The sequence below is a fragment of the Prinia subflava genome, chromosome 4, assembly GCF_021018805.1.
Source record: "Prinia subflava isolate CZ2003 ecotype Zambia chromosome 4, Cam_Psub_1.2, whole genome shotgun sequence".
NCBI lineage: Eukaryota > Metazoa > Chordata > Aves > Passeriformes > Cisticolidae > Prinia > Prinia subflava.
In genome coordinates, this window is record NC_086250.1 from 11,167,517 (window position 1) to 11,181,127 (window position 13,611).

The window sequence follows — 13,611 nt, forward strand, 5'->3', positions numbered from 1 at the left end:
TGGTCATAATAAGCATCAAAAAAAGAACAGAACTATTAGGGTGAAACTAGGGGAAAAGCAGCTGTAACTCTTTCCTTGTCTGTGCCTCCTCTGTACAGAGATAAAAGATGTAGAATTAGTCTTGAAAAGAAAGTTTGATTTTTAACTTTAATGATGCTAAAGAGCACAGTCCAGAAAGTAGCCTGCCATGTTTTCTACAGATGTAGACCTAAAGTTTATTGTTGATTTAACTGATGGCTAGTAAAGATGTATTCCCTTTCTCAAAATACATGCCCCTCTGTGGCTTAAATACACTGAAATGACTGCAGATGTAGAAAAACGCCGTACTGTGTATATGTTCAAGCAGTCAAGTATTACATAGAAATTGAGAAATGTGGAAATGTATTTTGAGAAAGTTTAACTCCTTGACATACACGTAGCACTGATGAATTCTAAATATTGTGTGATTTGGTTCAAAAGGATTTTCATAGATTGTCTACCTTCAGTATAATAACAGCTTAACTACATATATATAACCATAGCAGTTCTGTGTCTCTTATTTTAAGCCTTGTGACTGCTGTGTTGAGATTTTTTTATACTCTGGGTTCCATATTGCACCATATTGGTGGCTTTGATATAAATGTATTGTCATGCACATTACCATGTGCATGGGCTGGGATCAGGGGGTCAGAGCTGTGTCTGCAACATGATTTCTGTTAATGAAAAATAACTAGAGTAAGAGATAAGAAAAAGTAGTGAGGTTCTTTTTCACAGTGTTTGATATAAATAGTACAGTTAGTAAATCAGAGAGTACCCCAACCAGTAAAAACCAGTTATTATACCTGCTTAGGAAAATGTTTAATCTATATACTCTGCTTCAAGTTCAGGGGATTTATTTTATAATTGCTTACAATTTTCACTGGATTAAAACAAAAGTTTTCAGAGTCCTATGAAGTTAGCACAAAACCAGTTTCTACTGTCTTGAAATTCAAGAAACTTCAAGACTGCAATTCAGTAGTTTAAATATAGTACTGTGGTTATATATATTTTTAATGACAGCCAATTAAATTACACGAGAGTCATAGTTTTAAAATCTGGTAAACAAGCATTTTATGGTGTGGTGAACTTTCAGCAAGTTTACTTCCTTTTTTACAGGCAGCTAACAGGTCTGTTAATTTTTAAAAGTCTATCTTGCTATAAGTTTTTTTCATACTATTGTGAACTTTATTTTTTCAAAATAAAATTAGTCTGTCCACCTGTCTATGGATTTGCCATGATTCTAAATTTTATACTAAATTAGAAGGCAAATTTGTTTTGCAGTTACAAAAATATCTACCGTGAACTGGAACAGAATATCAAAACAGCAGATGCTGTGGAAGACTTGCGGTGGTTTAGAGCTAATCAAGGCCCAGGGATGTCAATGAATTGGCCTCAGTTTGAGGTAAGGTCACAGTACTCAAACCCCAGAATTGTTCTGTTTATTTTTTTCCTCTTTGCTTCTTGTAGTATTTCTTTATGGTGTAATCCTTAACTTCAGACTTCCAACACTGAATCTTTTTGTCTTACAAATCATAGTAGTTTTCTTATCTCAATTTTCACTGGGTTCTTGCCACAACTTTTGGAGGTGATTATGTTGAGTATCTATTTAAAGAGAAAATGGGTAAAGCAAAAAATTACAGTGACTTTTTTTACCTGAAGTCATTACTGAAGTTGTTAGCCATTGTTTAGTTGATACATCTCTGACACCTGCATATGTTATCCTTTATGTTTTACTTCTTCCCTTTGGGGTCAGAATTCAATTTGAATCTCGTTGCTGGTAGCAGATAATTGTAGTGCATGCTGCAAAGACTCTGAAAAAGTCTGAACCAAACAGTTCAAAACTGGAATATTGGTATTTAAAATTCAATACAGCTATATTAAAATAAGTCACCTTTACCCACCTTTTGGTCATTTTGTTGCTGGATGCCATTTTCAAAAGAAAGGAGATTTTCTAAGTAGTGTTCTGTTAACATAGCCTACAAGAAATAAGTACAAAAATGTGTCCGTGCAGATCGTAGTACTCATGTATGATAGCTGGAAGTGGAACGAGTTGGACCAGAATCGTGGGTTTAGCTGAAATAAGCTCTAGACATTAAATAAATGGAGTGGAAACAAACTCTGGAGTGTTTCACTGTCCCCTTATTAACCATAAAGGAAAATAACACTTGTTTTTTAACTACTGAGTAACTTTAAAGGTTTAAGGAGGAAAATTCATAACAGTACTGTAGAATTTCTTTGCCTGAAACACTGAAATACAGATACTTCTGTGCAGGGAAGTTACTGTTCTTTTCCTTAAACATTATAATTGACAAATTAAATGCTCCTGTTACTGTTTCCCTAATCAATTTTTTTCTCATTTACATGCTACAAGGATGACGTAAGTAAAAAAGTCATGATCAAATGACTATGAAATTGCATTGTAAACTGCAAATATGCATAGGTCAGTGGTCTTTAAACTGTGGTAACTCAGAAATCAATCCAATATGTATTTTACAGAGTTAAAATAATGAGGTATTTGAAGAAAGTGTAGAAAGCACTGGGCTGACTGTGCTACACAGGAGTAGTAGCAACTCTGAAAACTTCCATTTCCCGATAAAAATATTTATCTTAAATGCCATCTTTTGTATAGCAAACTGTCTCCTTTGGGTTTTTTTACCTTTAAGACTTCTGAGAGGAGACATATCTCAGCATGGGATATTTGCTTGCACCCAGTTTTTCTGTTGCTTCCTGCTTTGTATCAGTGTCGTGTATGTGGGATAACAGGATATCAGAGCTTAACTTGGACTTGATGCAGGAGTTATGTTTAGGTCTCACCATGCCTGTCCCATCTGCTTCTGGATGGTTCAAAACATCAAGGAGGGTCTGCAAGTGGCATCATTAGTCTTGTCAATACCTGTGTTGATTTGAGCCTTAACTCCTACAAATGGCTTTTTAGGACAATGAATTTCCCTAAATCCAGAGTGAAGTACCTTAAGGGCTTAAATCTTAGGCACAGATTTGAATTAGCTGCTTCTTTGTAAGTCATCTGAGTGCTTCTTGAGAAGTAAGCCCTGTCTTGCAATACTTTTTTTAATTGAATGTTAATTACCTTTTAAAGCCAGACGTCTTGGCATTATTTGAAATTGTGACCCCTCAAGGTACATCTTTTAAATATCTATACTGGCCAGCTCTTTTGATTCCTCCAGTTGTGTGCCAGATGTATGATATTTTAAATCTTTTCAAGGGGTTCAGAATACTAAACAGGGAAGTTCCAGTAACCTTGGGATTTTGTGAGTGGCACAGATACCTGTTTGCATTGCTGGACCAGGAACTAGATGAGAATTGTAAATGAAACGTTTAGAGTGACTCGTTTTTAGTAATTACTGGTAGTGTTGTATGTATAGATGGATGTTCCAGAACTCAGTTTGAAACTTAAATGTGATAATTACTTGTCCAATTGAATTTCTCAGTCACATTTTGCATTCCTTGTCAGGAGTGGTCTGCAGACCTGAATCGCACCCTCAGTAGAAGAGAAAAAAAGAAGGCTTCTGATGGAGTGACTCTGACTGGTATTAATCAGACAGGAGAGCAAGTTTCACAACCTAACAAACATAGCAGGTAACTTTTTTTATGCCTAATAACACTGATTGGAAAGGACTGTTGCCTTCAAATGCACTAAGCTCTACAGGATCAAAAAGTCACTGTTCAATCAAATGATAATTATCTGCGAGCATTTTTAATGATGTCTCTGCACTTCACAAATTAATTTGGGAATTATTCTTCACTTTATAGCTCTCTTTCCATTGGGAGCTGAAAGAAACCAAGCTTCATGAGAAACTGAACTTTCTGTACCTGATCTGGTGGTTTCTTCCTACCTTCCCATCTGTAGAAATTACAATAATACTTTGAGATCTTAATTTGCAAAATATTTAGTTACATCAGAATTCTCAATGTGATTATTACAAAACTGCTAACATCAGCTGCTTTAAAAAGCAATGAAGCTGGCCAGAAAAATTGCATTGCCTTTTATTGCAGGCAGTAGGAAAAAAGAAATTGTGGTCCACAAAGGATATTCTAACTGTGGAGGAATGCTCCATATGTGAGACTTTCCAAGCTTTCTTGAGCCTTATGCTGCATTTGATAGATGTTTTGTTTTTGTTTAGTTGTTTGTTTAAATTTTTTTGGCTGAAGGAGGGGTCTGCTAAGAAACTGCTTAGTGGGACACCAGTGACAGTGTTCTCTTCTACAGATAGGGTCACCATAATGCTTTTTCTTTTCCAAATTAGCAGTCTTAGTGTCCAGAGTAACACAGTGCAGTCAGTACAATCAAGTTACAATCCCTTTGAAGATGAAGAAGATACTGGGAGTACTGTCAGTGAAAAGGAGGACAATAAGATCAAAAAGTTGGTGAAATGTTGTTTTTTAATTGTTTCCACATTTGCACTTTCTCTATCCAGGGTTTTCTATTTTCGGTTTCTGTAACACTACTCTGGTCAGTGCATGAAGTGTTTTTAAGCAGTTGTGTAAGCAACACTGTAACCTAACTTATCTTTCCTAACAGATGCCACATCTGTTGCTTGATCTTTGGTTTCAAACTACCATGGTTATTGGCAGTTGCTAACAGAACTGTTGTTGCTTTTTTTCTTTCCTTTCCCAGTCCTATAAAATGTTAAAACTGATGTGTTTTTCTAGTGAAACTGCTTGTGGAGCTTTACTGCTCTGTGTCTTCTCACTGAATAAATCTGCTTTTAAGATGCTTTCTTTTTTTTGTTTAGGACCTTCTCAAGCAGCTGCCTGTTGTTTCAGTGTACACTCTAGGGGTATTCCACTCTCTTAACTAGCATGTGCATGCTGAACAGTGAATTTACCTTGAAATGATCAAGTTTTTGCAGTATAATGAAGTTTTTTATTGATGGATTGCAATATAGAGAACTTGTTGGAAGCTATTGTAGAAGTGCATAGAGGTTTGGGAGGAAGGTTCTGCGAAGCAATTTAAATGTTTTACCTAAACCAGATAATCCCTCTCATGGATTGTGACATCCCTTTTACCTTTCCAGATTAAATAATCCCATGGATTATGTGGATTTTTTGATAGAGAAGTTTTTTGAGTTTGTCAGGAGATTAACTTTGTAAATGCATTGCAAGAATGCTTTTATTTTAATGAGGCCTTATCAGTTAAAGATAGATGAGAAGATACCAGAAAGAAAGTTTCAAAACTGGGCCTTAGAGTGGAGTTTAAGCATATTTAGGGCTATCTTAGTGGTATTTCTAGTCTCCTATTTTAAAAGCAGAAAAGAATAATTTCAAAATTGATTTTCAGCGTTAGCAGCTATGAGAAAAACCAAAGCTACCCCACGGATTGGTCGGATGAAGAGTCCAACAACCCCTTCTCCTCCACTGATGCCAATGGAGACACCAATCCCTTTGATGAGGATACCCCTCCTGCCATGGAGGTGAGGGTACGGGCACTCTACGACTATGAGGGCCAGGAGCAAGATGAGCTCAGCTTTAAAGCTGGTAAGTTTGCAACATTAAAATACTTGACATTTGTTTTGCAACAAAGTTTGCAACTTTAAAATACTTGGCAAAAAGGAGAAAGGCAGGGGATTTTTTTTTTCTCTTCAGCTTTTATTTTCTGAAGTCACCTGTTTCTCTGGATGTACAATTCCACATACAGGATCCTGTCCAACCATCATCCCTTCTAATAGTGCTTTTGGGTATTCCCTGTGTGGCAGCACTGACTCCTAAGCTCTTTGGAATGTGTTGAGTTGCCTCTAAGAGATTCCTTTTTTACCATCTTAAGTGAAACAAAATGATTTGCAGAACTGAAAATCCTCTCTCTCCCTTTTCTTCCTTGGTGGCAGTGATAGCTGCTGCTTTTAGCTGTCTGGAAATGCAAATTCTACAGAGTTGGTTTTTTAAAGAAAAATGCTACAGCAGCTAATCTTGAAACTATTAAATCAACTGATAGCTTCTCTGTTTAAATGGAAAGCATCCAATTTTTGGCATCCAGATTTCTGCAGCGCTAACTCTTTATGGTTGAAAATTTAGCCATGTACAGATACTTTTTTTAACTGTCTATTTTCACCCCTCCTCAATGTATTCTAAGCACAGGAATTGTCTTTACCCATTTTTTAGTCCTGTGTTACATTAAGGGTACACTTAGTACATCTCTTCTTCTTAAAGTGTTGTGTCTCCCTTGAGCCCTAAACCCTTTTCCCCCTCAGTGTTACAGGAGTTGAGAGAACAGAATAGATGCAGCTGATGGGGGAGACCATCACACACTGTTAGCACATGCAGGAAGGTGACATCAGGGTGTGATGGCTGCACACCACACGTGCTGCTGCCTCCAGCTGAAATCTACTCCCTGTTCGTGACTTTCAAGCCAGTTGTTCAAATGTCTTGCCCAGAATTGCAGGAGACATTTTCCAGCCAGGAATTCTAGAACAAGATGGCAGGAGTAGTTCAGCAAAAGCAAACAGAACTTCATTTTGTGCAAATGAGAGAGATAGACATTCCTTGAGTTTGTCTCTTTTCCCATTTGCTTGTCATTTATTCCCATCTTCTGTAATAACCACATCAGTTGTAATAGAAAAACAGGATTCAAGTGTTGAAAGGAAACTCCAGGAAGCTTTTGGTTCTGCCTCCCTTTCAGCTGGGGTCAGTAAAAAGTGAAAAAATTCTATACCACCTGCTGTGGTTCTTAGGTGGATGTTAGGACTAAAAGTTAGGAAAGCAGTCCACGTTGTAGCTAATCAGGGAACTGCAGGATGTCTGTTGTGCTGATGGAGAAGGGTGGTGCTCAGAACAGTGTCCCCAGGTCATATTCTAAATGCAGATTGTGCTTTCTGAACCAAAACAGCCCCTGGCTCAGGTGGTGGTGCTCTGCTTTTAACTCAGCACCTTCCTTTTTTATTAGTGAAACCACTGAACATCTGACTTTTCTTCACTGTAGACAAGTATTGTAGGTTTCCAGAGCGGAGGAATGGGTTATTTGTCCATGAATTTGCTGAATTGTGCCCTGACAGAAGAACAGTAGTAAAAAACATCTGGTACTTTCTGTGGAATGCCCACAAGCCAAAAGTTACTTTGCATTCTGTAGACTTTAACTGCTCCTATTTTCTCAGCAGGAGATGGAAGCATGCTAATCCTCTTGAAATACATCTGTGGTACCTGTGAAGCAGCAAGGGCTTACAGTAATGAGCCTTTCCTTGCAAAACTATGCAATATTTATATGCACAGATGTAATGGTTAAAGTTAGGTGCTCTGTGCTGGAGTAGCATCTGCATCACTCACATGAAACCATTGAACCAAGTGGCTCTCAGTGTGTGAGGTCTGTGGAAGTAAAGCAGAGAGAATATGTGAAACTGTGAGATGTACACAGCCTTCACTTGAAAAAAGTTCAGTACTTTGAAGGAAGAGCATTAAAAAGTGTTACAACACCAAATTATGGCATTGGTATAATTGTAGGAAAGGGATGATGTGCTAGACCATGAATCCCCTTACAGATGCTGAATTAATAGCATGGCTGCTTAGTTTATAGTCAGAAGTGTTAGTGTGACTAGCTTGACACTGAACATACAGAAAACTAAGGAAAAGAACTCACCAGGTTAAGTGGGAGGCAATTTAAAATGTACTCAGTCCTGTGTTCCTCTGTAGATATTCCTAGGCTCCTAAGCAGCTGTCAGCAGAGGATTAACACATTTTAAGGATTTGTTCAAATGTACACGGATATTCTCAGATGGGATTTCCTTGGGTATTCAAAGAATTTACCTACAGAATGCTTCTAAATACATGTTACAGAATATATGCTCTGCACAGTGTCCATTAAATGCACTTTAATACATTAAGCTCATTTTTTTTGGTGGAGTACCTTTACATCTGGTGCTTTTTGGTTTTTTTCTCTTGGCAAATAGCTGTAGGAGGCTTCCAGAGAGCAAGAATAACTTTATACATATCTTATGAGAGGTTTTATAAGCATGTAAGAGGCTAGGACATAATTATTGACAGTATGTCTGCCCTGCCCTTTTGTGGCCCTCCACGGCTGAGAACAGTGACAGTAAATGCTGTCCCTGTAATGTTGTCAGAATATGTTAGTGTGTGTTCTGGTGTTATCATCCCAGTGCTTTCATTGCAACTGCTGTGCAGATGACACTTAAAAGTGTTTATATTTCCTTAGAACTCCAGGATCAGGGAGTTTCCAAGCCCAAGCTTTGATACAAATGCATTTGTTAGGGCATACTGTCACTGAAATGTGAATTTTGGTAGTCTTTGTTTCCACTCTTTATTAACACACACTTCATGGAAGGTTTGAAATTGTACACTCTCATTCTGCAGCACTACAAAAAGTGGGAAAATTGTGACTTGTCTCCATGGACCTAGTAGAGTCTGAAGTGCCAAAAATTTGTTCATTATGGGTATTTATTAGTTTTCTGATAAACTTAAAAACTAGAAGAGATGTTAACCTTTTTATCTAAGAGAAAAGCTATAAAGATAGGTGCCTTGAGAAGATTTAATATCAAGCTTGTCTATTTCTACCAAAGAATTTATAGTCCTTAGGCTAGTTTATGTTCTCCTAAATGACACCAAGACTCTCTACTGTTTGGGACTGTTAATAAGTGATTAATATCTTCATCATCTATTTCCTATTGCTAAGATAAAACACAAATCAGTTTTATCTAGGGAAATCATTTGACACAAATAAGTTGCATGGGAGGAAATAATTGTCACTCAATTTTGCCTGGCTGAGGTGGAGCTTCCTTTGCTCCTGTGGAGCATCTTGGAATCTGCAGGCTCTCAAAAGTCAAAATATTCCCTGAGGATGTGGAATATCAGATGTGGGTTGTAGTGAAAATGAAGTTACCTTAGAGTTCATAAATGTCTGAGTGGATAATCTGGATGTTAGCAAGCAAATTCTGAGTTATTTATGTAGCATTTTCTTCCATGTTTCCCATAAAATCTTAAGAAGCCTAGTGAAACATTTATTTGACTTGCACTAAACTGGGGAAAATGTTCCTTCTTTTCTCCAGGGGATGAGTTAACCAAAATGGAGAATGAAGATGAGCAGGGCTGGTGCAAAGGACGCCTGGACAACGGCCAAGTGGGTTTATACCCAGCAAACTATGTGGAACCAATCCAGTGACAAAGGACAGAATAAACACACAAGTGTCACAGGAGCTCTGGAGGCCTGTACAGTGTATTTAGGTGAAGTGAGAGGAAACTGAGTGCATGTATAGAGTGTATATATTTTAATGAAAGCTGAGAGCTTGATAATGAAATAAGGCTGAATGAAAGCCAAAAGCTTGACACTGTTTTCACAACTTGTACACAATGCAAAGGAAAGGAGTTAGATTGAAAAAACAGTATGATAGGAAAAACACTTTTTAAACTTCTTCTTCCCACATGGCCTGTTATTGTGGATCTTAAACATCTTTGCATTTTCTATGCTTATGCCTCATCCTACCCCAGGTATGTGGCTTACGCTCACTTTTGTTTAATCAGTTATTTTAAGTGACCTTCAGTAACTTGCAACTTGAATTATAAAGATTATTATAGTTAATTTTTTATTTGTTCTTATCAATGTCTGAAAGATGCAGTATTTTTTTATTTAAATGCTATGTAGTTAAGCACCTTTTTGTATGCTTTATCAATTAATACTTAAATTATGACATAGATTTAGTCACCACTTGACTGAATGAAAGCTCTTTCCATGTTGTAGTAATCTTTGTGTTGTCAGCATGGCTTAAAGTTGTAAATGGAGTTGTAAAACAAAATACTGTATTTAATAAATATCTGTTACAGAAGGCTATTTGTAGCAGAAATATCTGCAGGTGTCATGGGTTGGGATTCTATCACAAGTGTTCTTTACGTGGGTTGACACTTGAACTAAGAGTTTTCCATGTAGATCTTAAGTGACATTCAAAAGAAATATAAATTATGCATAAGCCCCAGAAGAGTGGCTATTTCCAGCACATGTTTGCAGGAAAAAAAAAATCTCCTTTTAACTGCTATTGATTTTTGAGTGATTTGAAATGTTAGGTCTGTGAAGGCTGATTATCTTGAACAGAGAAGACTGTAAAATAGACTAAATGCTTTTATTAAGAGCCTATCTATGTTGTGTATATGTACATATAATTTGATATTCCAAAATATGAAGAGCATGGCTATTAGTTATCAAGCCTTTTGGTGTCAATAAGATTTAGACTGTTTTAAGAGTTTAAATTATAGGTATATTTAAATCTGCTTTCCTGCCATATTCATTACTGTACCATAGAGAAAGTATTCTGTGATTAGATTTTTCAGAAGTACAGTAAACACTCTAATATACTCAAAATCAGTATTTGTGAATAAATTTATAAGTCAAAATATAAACTAGCTTTAGTCCAAACATGGATTATTGTAGCAGAACACTGTAAAATCTACATTTGTTTGCAGTTACAACTTGGCCAGCTGTAATCGTGTCAAATGTGCATTTGTGACATTGAAAACTGGGTTGTAAAACTACAGCAGATCTGTGTTAAAACTAAGTATCAGGTAAGTAGAAATGCCATGTTAGGAAGCTACACTGTAATGAAGTTAACAAATATTTTTCAAGGTAACTATTAAACACTGTTGGTAATCTTGGACTTTCTCGTTTGCTTTTTGAGCTTATAGATATATTTAGTCATCATTTTCAGTGAATCCAAATGTGCAAGCTTAGAAAGTGGATGTATGTATATGTCTGTCAGCAAAACTTGCCAACATATTTGTTCATCCACAGGACAGTTGCTAAAATTGTCAGGAATTACTGGTTTGGGTCTCTGTATTGTAAAATATTTTAGAAAACAATAAAATCTGTTAATCTCTTAAACACACAGAATGCACCTTTTACTATTTCAGTGTATGTCAGAATAGTCTCATGAAACAAATAATCTGTGCATTTCATTGCAATTCATGGTGACAAAGCCTGCACTGTGTCAGAGCCACAAACAGGAGTGTGACATGGGTGGCATTGTGCCATTAACACAAAAGGGAAGTGCCAGGAATTCTTGGCAAAACATTCCAGCAAAATCTTCATGGAAGAAGAGGAAGCTGATGGGTATGTGGAGTCTGCTGTGCTGCTGCTTTCTGTGGTGTGGTCAAGCCTTAGACAGCGTGGGTGAGCAGCCAAGCTCTTTATTTCTTTTTCAATACAGTATCTGAGTATTTTCTGCCTGTGAGTTTTCCTGCTGACTGGCAGTGATTGATGCGGTGCTGTTTGTGAGAGCTGCCTGAAGGTTTCATCTCATCTCCCCCATCAAGCCCTGCTGACAGCACATCCCAGAGGATCATAAACACTGGCACAGGGTCTGGTTTGGGGGGCTGTACCAGTGGTGTCCCCAGTATTGATATTTAATGTATTCATCAGTGTTCTGGGTGACACCGAGCTGGGAGGAGCAGCCAGTGCCCCTGGGGGCTGCACAGCCCTTCCCAAGAACCTCAGCAGGGTGGGGCTGGGCACAGGAGGTGTCTGAAACCCAGAAAAGGCAAATGCAGGGCCCTGCACCTGGGGAAGGACAACCCCGGGCACCAGGACAGGCTGGGGTCACCTGCTGGGGAGCAGCTCTGAGGAGAAGGGCCTGGGGGTCCTGGTGGCCAGTGAGCTGTCCCCGAGGGCAAGGGGGCCAGTCAGAACTCTGTAAGGCACTTCAGCAGCTGTCTTACACCTCTGGGATCATAAGTAACCCATTAAATCATCAATAAATAATCAACTGCCACCCTTCCACTCATCCTTTTAATAAATCTACAAGTCCAAATAGGAATCCCTCTGGGGGGCACACAGGTATCCCACTTTTTTGTCAGTAACTGATTAAATGTTCATTTATTTCATAGCAGTTTACTTCTGTTTTTATGAAGGACATTAGCAAGAACTCTTAGAACATCCAAGTCACTTCTTACCTCAGCTAGATCATCTTAGCACATGAAATCTCCAAGCCTGCAAGGTAAAAAAAAAAATCAATTGTGAAGCACTGTGGTGATAGACACTTCTACAATCTGTATAGACACTTCTAGAACCATATGCAGAAAACACAGAAACCTGACTGCCCTGGCAGAGATCAAACATGTGGCAAATGCAGGTGGGTTTTGCAGTGGGGTGCTACTGCAGCTGGAGCTTTGCAAGTCCCCTCCATTGGTGGTGCAAGCAGCATCCTCACACAACTGTGTAGTAAAGAATTCTGATCCAAGTCTTTTCAGGCTAATCATTCCCAGTGCCAATTTAAAGAAATCATCCCTTGCTGTTTCTATGCATGGTTTGGGTGTCATCCTTCATCCTAGGGGACAGAGTTGTGCAAAGGTTCCCTCACACCTGAACAATCCTTGAGACATAAAGCAGTGATTCAGTCTGGGAGCAGGATTGGATCCAGGCACACCCAGCCCCTCTCAGGACTGGCAAACAGCTGGAAATTGAAGCTCAACACTCATGGGAAGATCTCCCTGCTAAACTTTGTCCAAAATATCCGTCTGGTCTGTGCCAAGGTCATCGATTTCAAGCTTTTGTCCTTCAAAATCCTCTCTCCAAGGGGAGCTGGACCCTGACAGCACCTTTGGGTAAAAGTGTTCATATTTTACCACCTCCACAGCCACTGCCCTGAGGCTGCACTTGGGTGAAATCTTGAAAGGACTCTACAGCCCTGAACTTTGTCACTCTCCCTCCCAAGATTTCCTGAGTTCCAGAAATGACACAAAGGAGGCTTCCATTTAATCACCTCATTAAAGGAAGCACCATCCTGTTCTTGTGAGATTTGCCTTACTAACAAACAGCACTTTCCCCCTTCCCTTGCTGGCTCCCACAAATTCCCAGGCACCTTCAGGATCATTTATTTAACGGACCACACATCCCAGGAAAATCAAAGGCCGCTGGGAAGCTGTGGGAAAGCCCCAAATGCTGATTTTTTTCCAGCATTGCTCCAGTGTTGCCATCTAGTGCTGCAAAAGGGAAATGAAATCCCAAGGAGTTCCCATGGTTCTGTAGGAAAATTTCAACCTGCAACAAGATTTAGACACACAAGAGCTGCTCCCAGAGATCTTTCAACAGCAGCCCAAAACCCCAGGGATAGAAAGACATCCATAAAGTCCAGGAACAGCTTTGCTCCAAATCCCCAAATTCCCACGACAAGGAGCTGGATCTCTCCTTGTTAATGTTACTTAACATGAATAGTTTGTCTCACACCTGAAGTTGAAAATAAAACATAGAACCTTTGCCAGCTTGCTGTGGATTTAGTTACTCAGTGATAAGTGACTGAAAAACTAGTGAAAATTCATGGTACTCACTCAGCCAAGTGTGTATCATCCTTTGAACCTAAAACTGATTCTGGAATTCTGGAAAATAAAAACAGTCTTAGAAAACAGCCTGCTTTTCCATGGCAAGGCTGTTGGGAAGTGCTGGAGCATTTCCATCTGTTATCCAGTTTTAAGCAGAAAAAGAGTTAAGGTAGAGCCCATTATTTCCACACATTCTCCTAGGCCCATAAAAACCCCTCCATGATTTTATCTAGAGGATGTAAACAACCTTTTTTGGAGGGTTTTTTTGGATATAGAAAGTCAGAAGGAAAAAAGTCTTGCTGTGTCCTCTCATGCCCTAAGTCATGACAAACC

At 38.6% G+C, this 13,611-nt stretch overlaps 1 protein-coding gene across 5 annotated transcripts in view; it reads left to right on the top strand.

Moving 5' to 3' along the window:
• The window catches only part of PACSIN2 (protein kinase C and casein kinase substrate in neurons 2), a 51,452-nt gene extending 40,597 nt beyond the window's left edge, over positions 1-10,855 (top strand). For 3 of the 5 annotated variants that reach the window (XM_063395412.1, XM_063395413.1, XM_063395414.1), the window contains 5 exons: positions 1,300-1,420; positions 3,491-3,615; positions 4,284-4,400; positions 5,318-5,514; positions 9,027-10,855. In XM_063395412.1, coding sequence (XP_063251482.1) covers positions 1,300-1,420; positions 3,491-3,615; positions 4,284-4,400; positions 5,318-5,514; positions 9,027-9,139 — 673 coding nt within the window. In that variant the 3' untranslated portion in view covers positions 9,140-10,855. The remainder of the gene's footprint in view (positions 1-1,299; positions 1,421-3,490; positions 3,616-4,283; positions 4,401-5,317; positions 5,515-9,026) is intronic. The other 2 variants (XM_063395415.1, XM_063395416.1) reach the window with 2 other exon arrangements.
• Positions 10,856-13,611: the final 2,756 nt, after the last annotated feature.